Consider the following 19784-nt stretch of genomic DNA (forward strand, 5'->3'; position numbering starts at 1 on the left):
TGCTTTTGCTAAGCTTGTTCTAAGTAGGTGCTTTAGACCACTGAGCCATCTCTCCAGCCCTGTCCTTTCCCATCCAGCCTTGCTGTCCACCCTGACGGTATTCGGGTGGCCTCAGGACAGACTGCTGGTGTGGATAAGGATGGCAAGGTAAGGCCAGAGCTGGAACCTGGAGACAGGTGGCCAGCACCTGGTTCCTCTCTGCTCTGACCCTGTCTTCTTCCACAGCCCCTGCAGCCAGTGGTCCACATCTGGGACTCAGAGACACTGCTTAAGTTGCAGGAGCTCGGACTGGGTGCCTTTGAGCGCGGTGTGGGCTCCCTGGCCTTTTCTGTAGCAGTAAGCTGTCCTGGGCCCCAGAACCCCCACTCCCAGCCTTCCTGGCTGCAGACCCTTCTCCCAGAGGTGGACCTGCATCACTTCATATGCCCCTTGCCCGGTGCCTGTGCACCCTGCCCCTGGTGCACTCACTGGTCCTTCCTGTGTCCCTAGGACCAGGGAGCCTTTCTCTGTGTAGTGGATGACTCCAATGAGCACATGCTGTCCGTGTGGGACTGTGGCCGGGGAACCAAGCTGGCAGAGATCAAGGTGTGAACATCTGGCATCACCTACATTCTCATTGGGCTAGCAGACCCCTCCCTCTCCATTTTGCTCCCCTCATCTGGGAAGTGGGGGCTATGCTGGGGTTCCGGTGCACAGAGTTGTCAGGCTGCCCTCGAAGAGGCGACCCAGGTTTTGGCCGTGGTGGTTGAATCCTGTCTTCCCGTCCCTCAGAGCACCAATGACTCAGTCCTGGCTGTGGGCTTCAGCCCTCGTGACAGCAGCTGCATCATCACCAGTGGGAAATCTCACGTCCACTTCTGGAACTGGAGCGGTGGGACAGGGGCTCCTGGGAACGGTGTCCTAGCACGGAAGCAGGGTGTCTTTGGGGTGAGGCGTAGAGGCCAGGTCCCACAGCTCTGATGCCCCAACCCCTAGGTTGTCCTGTGACTCCTTCGCGTTGTCCTTAACTTTGACCTCTGTCCCACTCCCCAGAAATACAAGAAACCCAAGTTCATTCCCTGCTTTGTCTTCCTCCCTGATGGGGACATCCTCACCGGAGACTCAGAGGGGAACATTCTCACCTGGGGCCGGAGCCTCTCTGATTCCAGAATGCCAGGCAGGGGCGGGGCCAAAGGTGTGTGGGCCCTGGTGGGGGGACAGCTGTCCCTGGAGGAGCTATGGGGGTAGGGGAGGGGCTGTCTTTTCACCTTGGAGCTTGCAGTCAGGGAGGCAGAGCCAGAAGGGGCAGAGGGAGGAGGGCTGGTCAGAGGTCAGTTTGACACTGGTCCATAGCCTTCTGGATGCACCTTGACTTCTGGGCCCCTCTACTGTCCCCTCTAAGATGGGGAGCACAGCTGCGTAGAGGGATGATGATGAGGGGTGGTATCCTGGAGAGGCAGCATAGCTAAGTGTTTTGTACCGTTTGCACTTTGTTATGAAGCCAACCCACGTGCCCCAAGATCATGACTCCTGGGGTTCTGTCCACAGAGACCTACGGGATCGTGGCCCAGGCCCGTGCTCATGAAGGTTCCATCTTTGCCTTGTGCCTCCGGCGGGATGGGACAGTGCTGAGTGGTGGCGGCCGTGACCGCCGACTGGTGCAGTGGGGTCAGGGGTTGGTGGCCCTCCAGGAGGCGGAGGTGAGGGCAGGTCTAGGTCCAGGAGGGGAGGGGTGGCCCCAGGCTGGCCCAGGACACCTGCTTCTGCCTGTAGATCCCAGAGCACTTTGGCGCTGTGCGGGCCATTGCAGAGGGGCCGGGCTCTGAGCTTCTGGTGGGAACCACAAAGAATGCACTGCTGAGAGGAGACCTGGCCCAGGGCTTCTCGCCGGTGATTCAGGTTGGTGTCAGGGCTGAGGGCAGGGCTGCCAGGAAGGCAGTGGTGACAGGTGCTCTGCTCCACTGCAGGGCCACACGGATGAGCTCTGGGGGCTGTGCACCCACCCCGCCCAGAACTGCTTCCTCACCTGTGGCCATGACCGGCAGCTCTGCTTGTGGGATGGAGAGGGACATGCACTGGCCTGGAGCCTGGACCTCAAGGTACTCCCTCTGTGCCCCTCCTCCCTCCCTGGCTGTTTAGCCCTATCAGCCTCAAGGAGGCTTCCTGCGGGCAGGAGCTGTTTAAGCTTAGGGACCCACCTGGCTCTGAAGTGTTAAGAGACCTAGCTTCTCCAGAGACCGCTCCCCCCTTGACCTCCTAACCCTTCTCTCCTGTCAGGAGACTGGTCTCTGTGCCGACTTCCATCCAAGCGGGGCAGTCGTGGCTGTGGGACTGAACACAGGCAGGTGAGGGCACAGGGCTCTCTGGGACGCAGGTATGCTGGGGAGGGCTCCTCCATGCTCTGTGGCTGCTGCCATACACCCGTTCGCAGTCTCTCTGGGAAGCAGGGGTGGCTGGGTGGGAAGTGCAGCAGCAGGGAGCCAGGGCCCACGCCTGAACTCTGCATGGACCCAGTCTGTTTTCTGCTTCTGCCCCCATGGTTCCAGAGGCTAGAAGCCCCTCACCTTGATCTGCTCGTTTCCCAGCCTGAAAATGTGGTGGTGACCTCTTCCCTACCTGACAACCTTGGTTTTTTCTTTTCTCTTTTGCAATACTGGAAGTTGAATCTGTTTCACACTGAGCTAGCCCCCACCCCCATCTGTTTTTTTTTTTTTTGTTTGTTTGTTTGTTTGTTTTGTTTTCCCTGAAACTGAACTCACTATAGCACGAGCTGGTCTCAGATTTGTAATGATTCTACTGCCTCAGACTCCTAAGTACTGTGATTACAGATGTGCACTACTTGGCCGTAGTCCCCTTTCTAAATTTAGAAACAGGGTCTTGCTAATTTGCAGTTGCCCAGGTTTGTGGGCTCAAACTTGCTGCCTCCTGCCTCAGCCTCCCAGAATCCTGGTATCACAGCCAGAGGTGCTCTCGCTTGCCATTCTCCACCCTACCTGGGGGCTCTCTTCTCTCTGCCAGGTGGTTGGTTCTGGACACAGAGACCAGGGAGATCGTGTCTGATGTCACCGATGGCAATGAGCAGCTCTCAGTTGTCCGGTACAGCCCAGGTGGGAGCCACCTCCGCCCTGGACTCAGGTTTCCACTGGGCTCTTCCCTCTCTGAGTGACTGTCTCTGCAGACGGCCTGTACCTGGCCATCGGCTCCCATGACAACACAATCTACATCTACAGTGTTTCCAGTGACGGTGCCAAATCCAGCCGATTTGGCCGCTGTGTGGTGAGGAGACTGGGGTTTTGGCTGGGTCTGGTGCAGTGCCCCCCCAGGGCTGATGCACTGGGGGTGGATGGGAAATGGTAGCTATGTGTTGAAGCTTTTCTATTTAGACACAGTTAAAATAATCTCAATGTTTATTAGTCCACATCTGCAGTGCACACATTCACCTTGTCTTGGGCCTCTTTCTCTGCACCCTACTTCTGGGTCTCCATTTCTAAAACTCTGTCCTGTGTCCCCAGGGTCATTCCAGTTTCATCACTCACCTTGACTGGTCCAAGGACAGCAACTTCATCATGTCAAACTCTGGAGACTATGAGATTCTTTATTGTGAGCGACAGGAGGAAGTTGGGGAGGACTTTATCTGAGGGACACCTGGCCCAGGGATGCATGAGGGCACTTGGGGAAGTCCCAGTAGAAGGGACATCAGATGCATAGGTGGAGATGTGTTAGGTGGGACCGGAATGGGTGCACACAGGAGAAAGCTGTGCTTGGGAGACAGCACCCAGGTCACACCCTGCCTCCCTCTAGTGAAGGCCAGCTAAGGACGGCCTGGAGCCTGCCTGCCTGCCTGTCGAGTGAAGGGGCAGCGCCCACCAGGGGAGGGGAGAAGCCTAGGTTCCAGGGAAGGAGACACATGGGCTGGGCCTGACTCATGGCGTTGGGGGCACGAGATTGGCCGCTGAGCAGCGGACCCCTGTATCCAGGGGACGTGGTCGGGGGCTGCAAGCTGCTGAGGAATCGCTATGAGAGCCGCGACCGCGAGTGGGCGACCTACACCTGCGTGCTGGGCTTCCACGTGTACGGTGAGTGGGACGCAGACAGGCACAGGGCCAGCGGGCGGCGCGGGGCAGCGGGCTAGCCTGACTCCCGCGGTGCAGGCGTGTGGCCGGACGGCTCAGACGGGACTGACATCAACTCCCTGTGCCGCTCCCACAACGAGCGCGTGGTGGCCGTGGCTGACGACTTCTGCAAAGTGCACCTCTTCCAGTACCCGTGCGCGCGCGCTAAGGTCAGCCCCTGGGCCAGGGCGGGGTCGGGCATCCTGGACTGGTCCAGGGCACGGTCCCAAGCTGCACCCTGCCTCCTCGGCCCAGGCGCCCAGCCGCGTGTTCGCAGGCCACGGCAGCCACGTGACGAGCGTCCGCTTCACCCACGACGATGCGTACCTCGTCTCGCTGGGCGGCAAGGACGCCAGCATCTTCCAGTGGCGTGTGCTGGGCGCAGGGACCGTCACACCATCTCGGACGCCCTCCCTGTCTCCGGCCTCTTCCCTGGACGTGTGACTGGATCGGCCCAGCTTCCCACTTTGACATTCCCAGCGCCCCAAGGGGCGCCACGTACTTGGACCCTGCCCGCAGGGCCGCGCCAGCCCGGCCCAACCTGCTGCCTGCTGCGGGGCAATAAACAGATCAAAGTCGCCTCCCGGTGCCTTCGTGGGGAGCGGCTGGGCGCCTCGCGACTCGGGGGACGGGGTAAGGGGTTGCAGTAGGGGTGCAGCGGCAAGGCCACGCCGACGGCGGGGCGCGCTCGGTGTCGCTCCGGAGGAGAACCCCCAAACTGCGGCGGAAATGTACGGAAGAAGCCGAATCCGTCCCGGGGAGGGCCTGGGCCGTGGCGGAAAGGGCCGGAAGAAGCCGAGCCCGTTCCGGAAGGGGCCGAGCAAGCCGAGCGGCGGGCCTTGTTCTCCGACCGGCTGGGCGTCCGGAAGGCGGTGAGCCCGAGGCCGCTGGCGATTCCCCGCAGCCCAGCGCAGGCTCACGTCGCGGCGCGCGCGGGCGCGGCTGCGGGCGGCCCCGGTGCGCGGGAGCGCGCGCGTCCCGGAAGGAGCCGAGGCAACCGGCGGGCGGGCAGCCGCGCTGCTGGCCGCGATGAACCGCTACGGCTGAGGCGCAGAGACGGCGAACGCACCCCGGACCCGGAGCCCTTTGTGCGGCGGCAGCCATGGCGGCCAACATGTACCGGGTGGGGGGTAAGTTGCAGGCCGGGGGCCGCGTGGGCCGGGCGCAGAGCGGGAACCGGAGCGCGGCGGGCTCGGGGCCGGGTGTTCTTTCCCCAAGCCGCCCGGAATGCAGGTCCGGGGCTGAGCTGGCAGCGACTGCCCGCACTTTCCGGGCTGCACCCGGCCCTGCGCTCTCGGGCGCCCGCTTCCCCGGCCCTGACTCTCGACCTGCAACCGCAGATTACGTCTACTTCGAGAACTCCTCCAGCAATCCGTACCTGGTGCGGCGGATCGAGGAGCTCAACAAGGTAGGCCGGCGGGTCCCCGCTCCGCAGCCGGGCGCCTTTCTTGGGGTCTCCGCCCCGATGAAGGGCAGAGCCTTGTGTGCCATCCCCATTCATAGCCATTCATTCCTGGCGTCCTGGAGCGGCGTCGGCGAGCCCGGTGGGAGCTCTGTCTGCTGGGGCAAACGAAAGGGCTTGGAAGTCTGTCCTGGAACCCACGTCTCAACTGGGTTCCTTGTGCTCTTGCGCTTAAATGCGGATTGACTTTTTAGTCTGTATTTCCACTTACTCTCTGCCGTGTTCGCCCTTAGACTGCAAATGGAAACGTGGAAGCAAAGGTGGTCTGTCTTTTCCGGAGAAGAGACATTTCTAGCAGTCTCAATAGCCTGGCTGATAGCAATGCCAGTGAGTATCTTCGTCCATGTTCTCCCCTTGCCCGCGGTCTGCGCCTGGACTTGTTCCTGCAGGTGTTACCCTGCTGGTGTGCCCAGCCAGGGCAGAGATGAGAGTTTGGGGGTGGAGGCCTGTCTTCACATGTTGGAGTTGGTTGGAAGCAGGGTGGTGAGGCGATAAGGACAGCCAGTTTTTGTGGTGTGTGTGAGAGAGAATGAGAAGAATGGTTTTGCTAATTTTTTTGAGACAGGGTATTGCTGTATACCTCAGACTGTCCTTGAACTTGTGGCGGAACTTTCAGCAATCCTCCTACCTCAGCCTCTTGGGTGCTAGGACTATAGGCATGTGCCACCATGCTCACCTGGAAGGAATGGATTTAGGGAGGGAATTTAGGTAGGGGATAAAGAAGAGCTTTAGAGAAGTAGGACACTTGGGTGGACAGTTTTGGGTGGATTGGGACAAGGCAGTGAGAAGGTCAAGCTGAGGAGGAAGGTTGTACTACGGGAATTGCGCTTGGGGAACAGGATTGTTTTGTGCAGGAGATGGGCATACAGTGAAGAGACCCCTGGGAGTTGAAAGCTGGCAGGAAAGATTTTTTTTTTTCCTCATCTCAATTTTTTCTCCATTCCATTTTATACTTTTTTTTTTTGCCCTAATTTTTATCTTTTCTTTTGAGACAGCGTCTTCCTATGTATTTTAGGCTGGTCTTAAATTCACAGTGTACCCAGGCTGGCCTTGAACGTGCAGTGACCCTCCTGCTTCAGCCTCCTGAATGCTGGGATAACAGGCATGAGCCATCATGTGTAGCTATTTTCTTTTTAAGCTCTAATCATCTCTTTAAAATTTTTACTTTAGTTTTAATTAGTTCTTATCATTTACTGTTTTGTTTTTCCTCTTGCTTTCAAAATTTTCAGGTTGGTTTGGTCAAGAAGGGGTTAATGAACTGTACTTACCCAGCTAGAGCCCTGGCCCTTTGGGGTTTCCAGCCCCATCTGGCAGGGGCTGACCTTAGCCTTGTCCAATCAGAGGGCATGTGGGGGGTGTGGCCCCTTGCTTTAGCCCTGGTTTCCGGAGCAGAGCACAGACCAGACCGAGGAAGGCTGGGGTGGCTGGGTGAACTCTCCTCCCCTTCTCTGAGGTTGGCACAGTGTACCAATGAGCCTTGCTCCTACGCCTGGGCGTGGGGGTGGTGGGGGTGGGGTGGGGGTGGCTCTCAGCCAGGTTAACCCTTTGCTGTAGGGCTTCAGGGGGAAGCACCTCCTGGACAGGAAGGTGTTGGCGATGGCTTGAGCTGCGCTGTCCTTGAAAGCCCCACAAGCTATTATTAGCCACGTGGGAAAGGAGGGGTGGTTTGGCTACGCGTGTTGGTTTGGAGCAGAGAGTCTTCCGAAGCGCAGAAAGAGGAACTGGTAACCCCCACTCTGGGCGATCTTCCATCTTGCTGGCTTCTTAGGCTTTTGGGTGGTCCAGCAAGGAAGAGCCAGGTGTGCAGAAGCTGCTGGGCTGGTGTGGTAGGTCTGCATCCCTGGGTCGGGGTGCATTTCTGGGTGTACTCGGTGCTCACAGTTCTTCCTGAGAGCGCTAGTGATTGTGAGGTGAAAGGGGAGGCTGGCAGAGCAGCAGCAAGTGCTCGGGTGGGGTGAGCAGCCAGCTGGCGTGGTGGCCCACGCTTGGGGTCTCAGTACTCTGGGGGGCTGAGGCAGGAAGACGGCCTCACTCAGCCCAAGCAGCTAGAGAAGCTAAGGTGTTCCTGTTTCGATCACAGCAGGACTGGGGCTGTAGGTTGGTGCTGTGGGCTTGGAATTGATCCCTAGTCCTGAAAATGGCTTGGAGAGAAACTATTTTCTCTGGGTGGTTGCCCAAGTTCGTTCGTTCTCTCTCTCTCTCTCTCTCTCTCTCTCTCTCTCTCTCTCTCTCTCTCTCTTTCTTTCTTTCTTTCTTTCTTCTGGGAGACAAGTTCTTGCTATGTAGTTCAGGCTCGCTTTGAATTCTAGCAGTCCTCTTGCCTCAGCTACCATCTCACTCCACTCCAGACTGCCTTTTTGTCCCGGGTAGCTTCTGACTTGCTCTTTTCCTTTCTGTCGTAGGGGAGTTTGAGGAGGAGTCAAAGCAGCCAGTGGTGTCAGAGCAGCAGCGGCATCAGCTGAAGCACCGGGAGCTTTTTCTGTCCCGGCAGTTTGAGTCCTTACCAGCCACCCACATAAGGTAGGGGACACCTCAGGTCAGGACACCCGGTAGGTGGGATGGGGGGCTCACCCAGGCTCCTGACTGTCTCCTGCAGGGGCAAGTGCAGTGTGACCCTCCTCAATGAGACAGATATCTTGAGCCAGTACCTGGAAAAGGAGGTGAGGAGATGCTGGGGAGGGCAGCAGGGTGGCAAGAAGCTTGTGTCTGTAGATTCTCCCCTTGAGGGCCCTGAGTGGAGCCCAGCATCCGCATGCTGCGTTCTTGTTGCTTACCCTGTCTTTCTCCTCCAGGACTGCTTTTTTTACTCTCTGGTGTTCGACCCTGTGCAGAAGACGCTGCTAGCTGACCAAGGGGAGATTAGAGTTGGTTGCAAATACCAAGCTGAGATCCCAGATCGACTGGCAGAGGGTAAGCAGTAGGACAGGTTGTGTGGCTGCCCAGGGCACCTCCGTGGCACAGTCAGTATAGCTGGTGTGTCCTGTTCTTCAGGGAGGTCTGTAGGGTTCCATGTTGTGCCTTTGCTGGGATGTGGCCTTGGAAGCCTGTCAGGCGGATGGCATGGTTGGGAAGATACTGAGAGTCACAATGGCTGATAGACAGCGTGCGTGTGGAGTGGAAGGTAGAGTGACACCGTGAGCACCAGATACACTTAGCTTCCCTCTTTCTGGTGATGTTTCCCACTCCCCAGGAGAGCTGGACAATCGGAATCAGCAGAAAATGGAGATGAGGGTCTGGGACCCAGACAACCCCCTCACGGACCGACAGATCGACCAGTTCCTGGTGGTGGCCCGGTGAGGGTGGTGTATGGGAAGAACACTGTGGAGCTGTGGTGTGGCCAGTTCTGCGTGTCCCGGCCGCGTGTGGGTGGCGCTCTTTCCCCTCACCTTGCTCCTGTCAGCTTTTTCTTTCCTGACTTCCCAATTTTCCCCGCAGAGCTGTGGGGACCTTTGCAAGAGCCCTGGACTGCAGCAGCTCCATCCGGCAGCCCAGCCTGCACATGAGTGCAGCTGCCGCCTCCCGAGACATCACCCTGGTGAGCAGCCTCTGCGAGAGCTGGCTCTAGCGCTGTGCCGTTGGCAGCGCCTGGCACGGGAGGAATGCGTGTCCCTTGGTGCAGAGGAGGGTTCAAAGGGCCGGGCTGGTGGTGCCCAGGCTCTAGGTCCTCAGTTGCCCCCCCCCCCCCGTAGTTTCATGCTATGGACACGTTGCAGAGGAACGGATATGATCTAGCCAAAGCCATGTCCACCCTGGTGCCCCAGGGGGGCCCGGTGCTGTGTCGAGACGAGATGGAGGAGTGGTCTGCCTCTGAGGCCATGCTGTTCGAGGAGGCTCTTGAGAAGTATGGGAAAGATTTCAATGACATTCGTCAGGACTTTGTAAGTGCACGGGGCTGGAAGGGAGGCAGCAGAAGCTAGGGCTAGCTGCCACCTCACCGTTCCGCTTTCTGTACTGCTCAGCTGCCCTGGAAGTCACTTGCAAGCATAGTCCAGTTCTATTACATGTGGAAGACCACGGACCGGTATATTCAACAGGTGCGTCAGGCCAGGGGAGCTGTATCGGGGGAGCCGTGCTTGTTGTCTGTGGAATCACTGATCTTCCCATTTCTTCCTGCAGAAGAGACTGAAGGCTGCTGAAGCAGACAGCAAACTGAAGCAAGTCTACATCCCCACCTAGTGAGTCCCTGGGCAGGGGAGACTGACGCATCTTCCTTGTCTTCTCCCAACCTCTGCCCTCAGGGATTTGGGGTGGCAAGGTGCAGAATGGAATGGTGGAGGTGGGTGCAGGGAGTGCAGCTCAGGGGTAAATGTGTGCTTGGCGCACAGCACATATGAGGCCCTGGTTCAGACCCCAGCCCTGGAAGGGGAAAATTAGAGATGAGTTCTTTTCCCAAACAACACTCGGGAGGCTGAGGCAGGATCGTCACGAGTTTGAAGCCAGCCTGGACTACATAGTGAGGCTCCGTTTCCAAGAAAATAAAAACTCTTTCTTGACTGGTTCCTTGCCTCTTTTTCCATTAGCACCAAGCCCAACCCTAATCAGATCATTTCTGTGGGTTCAAAGCCTGGCATGAATGGAGCTGGATTCCAGAAGGGCCTGACCTGCGAGAGCTGCCACAGTGAGTTGCAGGGCAGGGTGGTGGGGCTGGGGTGTGGGCCCTCTGGGAGCCACTTCCTCACCAACAGACCCCGTTTCCATAGCGACACAGTCTGCCCAGTGGTATGCTTGGGGCCCACCCAACATGCAGTGCCGACTCTGCGCTTCCTGTTGGATCTACTGGAAGAAGTATGGTGGATTGAAGACCCCAACCCAGCTTGAGGGGGCTGCTCGGGGCTCCACAGTAAGGATCAGTATGGGGAGGATATAAGGGAGTTGACCCGAGCACCTCCCAGAGCCAAGCCCGTGCTCTGGGCAGGTGTGGGGGTGGCTAGAAGGTTGGGGGTCAGTGAAATCCCTAGGCAGAAACAGGTTGTTCCATACAGGGAGTGGGGGAAGAAGGGCAGCCTCAGTACCATGTTCTCTGTGACCTTCCTCCAGGAGCCACACTCAAGGGGTCATCTGTCTAGACCTGAAGCCCAGAGTCTCTCTCCCTATACGACCAGCGCCAACCGAGCTAAGCTGCTGGCCAAGAACAGGCAGACATTCCTGCTGCAGACCACAAAGCTGACCCGGCTTGCCCGGCGGATGTGCAGGGACCTGCTGCAGCCAAGAAGGGCAGCCCGGCGACCCTATGCCCCCATCAATGCCAATGCCATCAAGGCAGAGTGTAAGGGCTTGGTGGGGGCCGGGGGAGTCACAGGAGCTGTGGGCAGTCGTACCAGGCACAGCCGTTAGGAATTCTGGGTGGTGTAGCAGCTTTAAAGCTTGCTTCCTTTTCTCCAGGCTCCATCCGCCTTCCAAAGGCTGCCAAGACGCCGCTGAAGATTCACCCTCTGGTGCGGCTACCCCTGGCAACAATTGTCAAGGATCTGGGTATGGAACGGGTAGCAGATTTGGGTGGCATTAGGCTCCCAGTTCCACTTCTCTCAAGGACCTTCTTCTTGAGTCCAAGGAGATTTTAGTTCGACAAACTGCTTCTATCGTGGTTGTGGTTTTGGTTTCTTTTTCTTTCCCACTTTGTAGGCCAGACTGGCCTTGTGGTGATCCTTGTGTCTCAGCCCTGAGTACTGGGGTTACAGGGATGGGTCACTGAGCCCAGCCTTTTTTGTTTTTTGGTGGTGCTGGAGATTAAACCCAGGGCCTTTCACATCCTAGGCAAGTAAGTGCTCTACCACTGAGCTGCATTTTCAGCCCAATAGTGTTTTCTTATGGTTGTATATCGTCATACACATGAGCTTGTGAACACCGGTAATCACTTTCAGGTGCTTTCCCCATGTATTGGAAGGTGTCCAGGTACTCTTGGCTGAGGGAAAGGAGAACGAACTAGAGGTGTGAAAACTTTTTCCCCCCCGACAGTGGCTCAGGCACCTCTCAAACCAAAAACACCTCGGGGAACCAAGACACCCATCAACAGAAACCAGCTAGCTCAGAACCGGGGCCTGGGAGGCATCATGGTGAAGCGGGCCTATGAGGCGGTATGCTGGCTGGCAGAGGGGCCTGGTGGGACTGGGGAGCTTTTATTCTGACAGGAGTCTGGGGCTTTCCTCATTGTGTGCCCTTGTCCTTGCAGATGACAGGGGCAGGTGTCCCTTTCTCTGCCAACGGAAGGCCTCTGGCCTCAGGGATCCGCTCAGGCTCACAGCCAGCAGCTAAACGCCAGAAACTAAACCCTGCAGATGCACCCAATCCTGTGGTGTTCGTGGCCACAAAGGATACCAGGTAGCGTGTGCACGGGGCTGGGTGGTGGCTGACCTGCTCTGGAGTAGCAGGCTCCCTGGGAGGTCTCATGGGTTCTCTGCACCTCTTGTATTTGTCTTGCTTTCCCTGCAGGGCCTTACGGAAAGCTCTGACTCACTTGGAGATGCGGCGGGCTGCCCGGAGACCCAACCTGCCCCTGAAGGTGAAGCCAGCACTGATAACAGTGAGGACCCCAGGCCCTCTGCCCACACCCTCACATCCAGCCAGCACCAGTGAACCCATTGTCCTGGAGGACTGAGCTTTGAGGGCCTGGGAGCCGGGGAGCCAGGGAGCCAGGCTGGAGCCCAGGACCTACACCTCTCTTCTGGAGCGGAGGGACTGTGGGGGACCAGGGGGCCAGGTACCCTTGGCCTTACCACCTGGGGACTGAGTCCCCCTCCTTGCTTCTCCCTGGGTGTGGCTAGGCAGCCCATGGACCCCAAGCCACACCCAGGACTCCTTCCACACTTGTCTTGGACAGTTTCAGGGGGAGGCTTTTTTAATTTTTTAAAAAATTTTACCTCCCTTTGTGAAAGGGGACAGGGGAGGGGAAGAGTGACAGCTCTCAGGTGATGGCACCTGGTTGGGGGGGTGGGTTGTGCACAGCCATGTCTTTTTTTTCCTAATTGGGGGGAGGGGATTCTCTTCCTGTCCGGTGTCCGGACTTTGATGATTGGCATTTGAGGCCCCTGAGCTGGCATCAGCCCTGGCCCCTGCTTGCTTTCTTTTCTCCCCTTCCCCCTCTGCCTTTTGTATGCCAATTCTCAGAAATAAAGATCTTTTGTCTGTTTTTTTAACCTCGGGTTCTGTAATTGGTTCTTACAATTACAAATAAAAAGCTGCTTTTAGTCCTTCCCGGCTCAGCTGTTTTCTGCCCTGAGTGGGTGTGGGGTGTGTGTAGTGGGTGTCTGAGAGGAAGAATAGAGGGCAGACGGCAAAGAATTACACAAGGAACAGCACTGGGGGATGTATGGCTGGGAGAGATGGCCTGCTGCCTGCCCTTGCTGGCCGCCTTTTTTCCTTTTTGCTACTGGGTCTTGACCAGGACTTTCATACGGAGGACAGCCAGGCAGTTTTGGATACGCAGCTTTACTATGTGGCCCATGCTGGGCTCAAACTCATGGTCCTGCCTCGTCCTCCCAGAGTGGCGGATTGGGGGATGTGCTACTGCTGGCCCCCCAGTGCTCCCATGCGGTGGGGCCCAAGGCAGTGCAGGGAGCTGGCTGGTAGAATGGCTGGCTGCTGGCCTCTGCCTTCCTGGGGACCGGGTGCTGGCAGTGGAGTACGGTGTCAACTGTTTGGGGTGTGCGGTCCAGGTCCTACAGGTCCTTTATCCTTTTCTCCCTTGGGGAGACGCGCAGCCTGCCCTGGTCCTCGGGGGCCCTGCTGCTGCAGTCGGCTGGCCTCGACGCTCGGCCACAAGCCGTTGGCGCTTCAGGGGTGTGCGGCTTTGAGCCCCGCGCCCTCCCTCCTGCTGTAGCTTGTACCCCAGGATCTGCCCAGCTCAGCGGCGGTGAGGGCACTTGTCGCTGAAGAAGCGATCGGTTCAGCAGCGCAGAGCAAAACAGCTTAGCCAGGGGAGCCGGCCCCAACCTAGCGCTCCTCCGTAACTGCCTCATGAATAGTCATGATATTTTGGGCCAATCAACGCCGGAAAAGCTTGGAGCCCTGGGTAAGCGCAAGGTAGGCGGCGGAGCCTCATAGTCCTGCAGCGGAACCCTGAGCTCAGGGAGCTCGGTTTCCGGGGGGGTGCTCGCCACTGGGGGGCCTGCGTCACTTCCTGTGATCCTGGAAGGCACTTCCGAGAGCGTAGCGGCCTCCGGAGCGAGTTCCGGCGGAGGCGGGAGCGGTTGCGTTAGGCAGTGCTGCAGAGTCGCCATGGAAGCGGGGGATTCGGACGTCGAATCGCTGCCGCGTGGGGGTTTCCGCTGCTGTCTTTGCCAAGTTACTACAGCCAACCGTAAGCGGTGGCTAGTGAGGGTGGTTGGGGGCGTTCGAACGGCGGCTGTAGATCGCAGCCCGCCTTAGGTCCTGGCGGGGCCGGTCAGCTCCGTGCTCGCTGCACGTCGGCGGGGCCGGCAGAGCGGGGCCGTCCCGCGCGCGCGGCGCTCCCCTTTCCACCGTGCGGAGGGCCGGCGACGGAAGCTCCGTGGTTCACGCGCCCTGCAGCCTTCTCTGTGGGCCCCTGCTCCGCGCCTGATGCTTTGCTGGCCGGGAGAAGGGGTGGTTGGAGGGTGCGGTTGCCCCACTAGGTGGAGATGGGGCTGTGGCATCCGGGGAAGGCCGAGGGGGAGCCCTGCAGGGTCTCCCCAGAGGTCAGCATGGGTGAGCCGGTAGGGCAGGCAGCAGAAGGTGCCTGCGAGGAGCAGGCGGAGAATGGCGTTCGTTGGGAAGAGGACTTGGTCTTCGTTGGGCAGTAAAGGGAGCTCCTCCATGAAACCTCAGATTTCGCTTCTGAAGCCCAGAATCCTGATCTTCACTAACCAGGGTCCTCCATTTTTCCTTTTCCCTGTGAATGACACCGGCCTTGTTTCTAGACTAAGCTGGAAATCAGAAGTCTCATTGGCTCCACAAATGCTTCGGTCACCACAGGCAGCTGATAATACAAATCCTGCGAGTAGTGAAGCTGCCCTCATTTACCACAACTGCTCTCTGCCAGATGTTATAAATTTGTACTATATGGCCGGCCAGATAGCTCAGCAGATTCAAGCTCCTGCTTAGGCAGTCGCCCCCGGGGCGGGCTGAGACATGATTGAGACTGGACGTGGTGGCATGCGCGCGCCTGTAACCCTTGCGCTTGGGAGGCTGAAAACAGAAGGAACAGGAGGCTCACTGTGAGTCTGTTCTGTGTAGTGAGACCCTGTAGACCCTGTACTAAATACATTTAAAAAAAAATTGTATTAAGTGGAAAGTGTTGATTAAGCAATGTGCCAAAGGTCCCACAAAGATTGATGGTGCTGAGTTTGAATTTAGAGCAACTTCGATCCTGTGCTTGCAGTTACCATACCATAACTAAGTTGATGAATGAGAATTATCCAGGTCCTGAGTTCTCAGTATGAGCTAGATAAGTTACTGTTGATTTATTTACAGTCTGCAGTTGTTGCTCTGCTTAGCAAATACATCTATCTCCTGTGTGTGTGGAAGGGGTACTGGGGATTGAACTCATGACCTTCCACATATTGGTCGTGTCCTATCACTAAGCTATATCCCCAGATCTCTCTCTCTCTCTCTCTCTCTCTCTCTCTCTCTCTCTCTCTCTCTTTAAAATAATTTTATTGAGAAACAAATAGCAATGAGACAGTTTCAAAACCGATGAATAGGACAGTTTCAATAATTAATACATTGCATATTGTTGTCTTCGTAGTGGTTATTCATATACATCCCCAGATCTCTTAAGAAATTTTGTACTGAAGGGCCGGACAGACAGCACAGCAGACTAAAGTGCCTGCTTAGGCAGAGCACAGTGGGTCCGGTTGGATCCCTGGCGTGCTGTGCCGGCCTGCCCCTGCCACCAGGCTGGCTGAGACATGATTGAGGCTAGGTGTGGTGGCACATGCCTGTAATCCCAGCTCTTGGGAGGCTGAAAACAGAAGCACTAAGAGTCTGGTTGCATAGTGAGACACTGTAGGCCCTGTACTAAATACAAAAAAGAAAAACAAAAAGAAAAGAAATTTTGTATTGAGTCAGAGTCTAGATTCTCTAGGTTGAATTCAGAGTTTCAATTTGGCTTCAACTTGAAGCATGTGCCACCATGCCTAATGATTTACTGCATAGTGATGATTTAAGAATGACCAGCTGGGTGCCCCTTTACAATACAAGTTTTCTTTTCTCCTTGTGAATTTGTAATCCCAGCTGTTTGGGAGGCTGATGCAGGAGGATCACAGATTTGCGGCCAGCCTGGACAATTTAGTGAACTCTGTCAGAGTACAAAATAAGGCCTGGAAGGGCCAGCCAAATAGCTCAGTGGATTAAAGTGCCTGCAAGCAGGCACAGGGGCCAGGGGTTCGATCCCCAGGCCTGCTGTGCCTGGCCCCACCCCTGGGGCACACTGAGATGGCAAATGCTAGCCTGTAATCCTGGCTCTTGGGAAGCTGTAAACAGGCAAATCACTAAGAGTAGGATCTAGCAGTGAGACCCTGAACATCCTTAGACCCTTCCCTAAATACAAAAAAACCCACAAACAAACAAAAAAAAAAATAAGGCCTGGGGATGTATGTAGCTCAATGGTAGAGTGCCCCTGGGTTCAGCCCCTAGTGTGTATGTAACTGACAGTCACAGTCCATACCCATAATCCCAGCAGGATAGGCTGAGGTAGGAGAACCAGTTTGATTCAATCCCCAGTGCGTGTGCCAGCCCCACCCCCGGGGCACCCTAAAATGGGGATTGAGACTGGGCAATCCCAGCAGTTGGGAGGCAGAAAGCAGAATCACTTAATCTGATGCAGAGTGTGATTCTGTGGACCCTGTCCTAAATACAGAAAAGTAAAAGAAAGAGAAGAGCTACTTAGAGTGTGCCACTGTGGAAATGACTTAGAGCATGTTCCATAGACAAATGCGGAAGAATACCACGAGGAGAAGGAACCAGGGCTTTATTCAAAGGTCACACTTGTTATTTTTCCTGAGACGATTTCACTATTTATCTCAGGCTGGCCTTGAATTCCCTTTGAAGCCCAGGATGGCCTCAAACCTAGCAAGGTCCTGAGTTTGATCCCCACACCAAAAAACAAAAAAACTCCAACAAAGTACCTTACCGCAGTCTTCTCGCCTCAGCTTTCTAAATGCTGGATTTAGAGGTGTATGCCACCATGCCCATCTTTGTTTTGTTTTTTGAGATAGGGTCTTGTTGTGACACTCAGTTGGGAAGAATGGTTTTGAACTCACTGTGTAGTCCGCGCTGGCCTCACATTGGTGTCAGTCCTCCTACCTCAGCCTTCCAACTACTTCAAAGGTCACATTTTTGTGGTTTGGAGAATCAGTAAAATTTGAAGTATTCAGGATGGTGTAGAGTACACTGAAGCATGGCCTAGATGTTTTTGTCTTGGTCTTGTCTCTGCAGGACCCAGCTTAGATGCCCACTTGGGAGGTCGGAAGCACCAGCATCTGGTAGAACTGCGAGCTGCCAGAAAGGCCCAGGGGCTTCGGAGTGTGTTTGTTAGTGGTTTTCCCAGGGATGTGGATTCGGCAGAGCTGTCTGAATACTTCCAGGCATTTGGACCTGTGGTCAGCGTGGTCATGGACAAAGACAAGGTAGAGTGGCCCTGGGGTAAGGAGTGAATCAGGACTAGAGGGAGCAAGCAGCAGCCTGGTCTGCCTGGTTCGGAATGTGGCGTATCCTTTCTGAACACCATAGAATTTGGGATAATCCAGCTCTGTAAATTCAGTCGTCCCATGCCCCCTGGGCTTTTATCCAATCTCACAGTAATTGATGAGGGACTACTCATTTATTTCTGTATTTTTTATTTCAATTTTTAAAATGTATTTGGTTGTTACAGGGTCTCACTATGCTGCTCTGACTCATAATGATCCTTCTGTTTTCAGACTCCCCAGTGCTGGGATTACAGGTGTGCACCACCATGCCTGTGGCTCAGTGCTACAGAGCAGGGCTGGCAGGGCACACGGTGCTGAGCATCAAACCTGGTCCCTGCACTTGCCTAAGCAGGTGCTTAGTCTACTGAGATATCTCGCTGTCCTTTATTTTCTGTATTTTTATTTGCTTGCTACATGTTTATTCACTGCTACCTTCGTGTTAGATATTATTGCTGTATCCTAAGTAATGAGAGAGATAGATTCTTGCTTGCATGAAGTTTATAGGCTATAGGAAAAAAAAGACAAAGAAGAAGAGGAACAGCAGCATCATTGTGATCATACCACTGGAGGATCGCCACCTGTAAGAAGTTGCTTGGTAGCATGGTGGGTAGTTTATTGACTGCTTCACAAACTATGTGAAGGCCAGCCAGATAGCTCAGTGGATTAAAGGGCCTGCTTAGGCAGACTGAGGGACTGGGGTTTGATCACTGGCATGCCAGAGTGCGCAGAGGATTGAGACTGGGCGTGGTGCATGTCATCCCAGTGCTTGGGGGCTGAAAATGGGATCACTATGAGTCAGATCTGTGTAGTGAGACCCTGTACTAAATACATTAAAAAAGAAAAAGTGTATTTTCCTATCAGGGTATTCTGACCAACAACCTCAAATAGTTTTGTTTGTTTGTTTTTTAATGTATTTAGTACAGGGTCTACAGCATCTCATTACACAGATCTGACTCGTAGTGATCCTCCTGTTTTCAGCCTCCCAAGCACTGAGATTACAGGCACACACCACACCCAATCTCAGTTGCTGTCTCAGTGTGTCTTGGGGGCAGGGCCAGCTGGCAAGCCAGGATTGAACCCCAGTCCCTTCTCCTGCCTAAGAAGGTGCTTTAGTCCACTGAGCTCTCTGGCTGGCCCATTACACACTCGTGCTTGGTATATTTTGTTTTAAATCTTGTTTCCATATGCAACTTTTAAAAACTGTCTTTTTAGTCCCCTGAAGCAAGCTCACTTATGTGGCGCTGTCTTGCTGGATCACACTGGGCCTGAGGTTGCATGCTGGCCATTTGGGTGAGGCCCCAGGCCTTGATGAGCGCTGGCCATGCACTGTCGGCCTTGGGTTCCCTCAGGAACACCAGAGGAGGGAGCCAGCCGGCCTCAGCAGGCCAGGGCTTGTGTCGGGATGGAGTAGGGCTGGACTACTAGGGCTTCCTTTTAAAACTTTTTTTTTTTTTTAAATTTTATTTATGTGTGTGTGTGTGTGTGTGTGTGTGGCCAGCTCAGCCCACCAGGGGGCGGGGCTGGCTGGCATGTGGTGCTGGGGGATTGAACTGTGGTCCCTGGGCTTCGCTAAGCTTGTTCTAAGTAGGTGCTTTAGACCACTGAGCCGTCTCACCAGCCCTAGGGCTTCCTTTTAGTGACTGCATTCTAAGCAATTGGAATATGAAAGTCAATTTTCTTTTCTTTCTTTCTTTGTTTTTTTAATGTATTTAGTACAGGGTCTACAGGGTCTCACTACACAGATTGGACTTGTGATGATCCTCCTGTTTTCAGCCTCCTAAGCACTGAGATTATAAATGCAGGCCACCAAGCCCAGTCTCAGTTGCCTTCTCAGCCTGCCCTGGGGGTGGGACCGGCAGGGTACTTTAATCTGCTAAACCGTCTGGCAGGTCCTTCAATTTTCTTTTATTCTAAGAAGCCCAGTGCAGGTAGCCCAGGGTTCAGTCCTTTTCACCCTCACATCATTTGCATCAGTTGTTGTGGTCTGCTGTTTCCACAGCTCCAGGGAAAAGACAGGCAGGTGAAAGGCTACAAGTAAAAGGCCAATGGCTGCCAAGTCTGACTCCTTTCCTTCATCATTGATGAGGAAAACACTTCCCAGAAGGCCTCCTCTGAAAACTTTCTCTCTCATTAGCTAGAACTCTACCACATGGTTATCCCCCATTGTAGCCAAGCCTGGAAAATTAAGTTTTTTCAGCTGTGAACTTTGCCTCCCTAAACAAAACTGGGGTTCTTCTCTTTGTCTTGAAGAAAGAGAATATATATGTTGGCATCACCCAGCATCATGTGCCCCATGTTACTTCAGAAAATCTAGGGGCCAGTAAAATAAGCGCTTCCCTGGCAAGTGCAAGAGGCGGAGTTCAATCCCCGGTTCTGCCAAAAAAAAAAAAAAGAAAGAAAAAAGAAAATCCAGTGTCCCCATCTTGTCTTGTATTTATTTCATTTGCAGAGAATGATCTTTTGCTTTGTTGTATATTATTCCTCTTGGTTTTTTTGAGACAGGATCTCACTGTGTAGCTGAGGCTGGCCTTGAACTTGCTATGTAATCCAGGCTAGCCTTGAATTCTAGTTCTCTTGCCTCAACTTCCC

General features: G+C 55.1%; 3 protein-coding genes across 7 annotated transcripts in view; all 3 read left to right on the forward strand.

Annotated features, from left to right (window-relative positions):
- Positions 1 to 4671, forward strand: part of Eml3 (echinoderm microtubule associated protein like 3) — a 7322-nt gene extending 2651 nt beyond the window's left edge. For 3 of the 4 annotated variants that reach the window (XM_004646712.2, XM_023707031.1, XM_023707032.1), the window contains exons 8-22: positions 78 to 147; positions 226 to 336; positions 490 to 585; positions 772 to 927; positions 1033 to 1174; positions 1528 to 1679; positions 1753 to 1878; positions 1947 to 2078; positions 2257 to 2324; positions 2998 to 3086; positions 3158 to 3255; positions 3492 to 3579; positions 3957 to 4055; positions 4131 to 4261; positions 4347 to 4671. In XM_004646712.2, the coding sequence (XP_004646769.1) occupies positions 78 to 147; positions 226 to 336; positions 490 to 585; positions 772 to 927; positions 1033 to 1174; positions 1528 to 1679; positions 1753 to 1878; positions 1947 to 2078; positions 2257 to 2324; positions 2998 to 3086; positions 3158 to 3255; positions 3492 to 3579; positions 3957 to 4055; positions 4131 to 4261; positions 4347 to 4535 (1747 nt within the window). In that variant the 3' untranslated portion in view covers positions 4536 to 4671. The remainder of the gene's footprint in view (positions 1 to 77; positions 148 to 225; positions 337 to 489; positions 586 to 771; positions 928 to 1032; positions 1175 to 1527; positions 1680 to 1752; positions 1879 to 1946; positions 2079 to 2256; positions 2325 to 2997; positions 3087 to 3157; positions 3256 to 3491; positions 3580 to 3956; positions 4056 to 4130; positions 4262 to 4346) is intronic. The other variant, XM_023707033.1, reaches the window with a different exon arrangement.
- A 269-nt stretch (positions 4672 to 4940) lies between these two features.
- On the forward strand, positions 4941 to 12744 carry Mta2 (metastasis associated 1 family member 2). Of its 2 annotated transcripts, XM_004646713.2 has the most exons (18): positions 4941 to 5221; positions 5432 to 5499; positions 5787 to 5880; positions 7956 to 8073; positions 8150 to 8213; positions 8346 to 8463; positions 8744 to 8846; positions 8989 to 9088; positions 9243 to 9431; positions 9513 to 9587; positions 9670 to 9728; positions 10074 to 10171; positions 10254 to 10393; positions 10591 to 10819; positions 10936 to 11025; positions 11509 to 11627; positions 11723 to 11871; positions 11983 to 12744. In XM_004646713.2, exons 1-18 carry the CDS (start codon positions 5194 to 5196, stop codon positions 12146 to 12148), a joined length of 2007 nt encoding a protein of 668 aa, XP_004646770.1. In that variant the 5' UTR covers positions 4941 to 5193; the 3' UTR covers positions 12149 to 12744. The 2 variants fall into 2 exon arrangements, with proteins under 2 accessions (XP_004646770.1, XP_023562802.1); XM_023707034.1 differs by lacking the exons at positions 4941 to 5221; positions 5432 to 5499; positions 5787 to 5880 and adding an exon at positions 7107 to 7379.
- Positions 12745 to 13713: 969 nt separating this feature from the next.
- Positions 13714 to 19784, forward strand: part of Tut1 (terminal uridylyl transferase 1, U6 snRNA-specific) — a 12154-nt gene continuing 6083 nt past the window's right edge. The window contains exons 1-2 of the mRNA XM_004646745.3: positions 13714 to 13849; positions 16945 to 17135. Coding sequence (XP_004646802.1) covers positions 13768 to 13849; positions 16945 to 17135 — 273 coding nt within the window. The 5' untranslated portion in view covers positions 13714 to 13767. The remainder of the gene's footprint in view (positions 13850 to 16944; positions 17136 to 19784) is intronic.

Source organism: Octodon degus, unplaced genomic scaffold, assembly GCF_000260255.1.
Source record: "Octodon degus isolate 3935 unplaced genomic scaffold, OctDeg1.0 scaffold00279, whole genome shotgun sequence".
Classification (NCBI taxonomy): Eukaryota; Metazoa; Chordata; class Mammalia; order Rodentia; family Octodontidae; genus Octodon; species Octodon degus.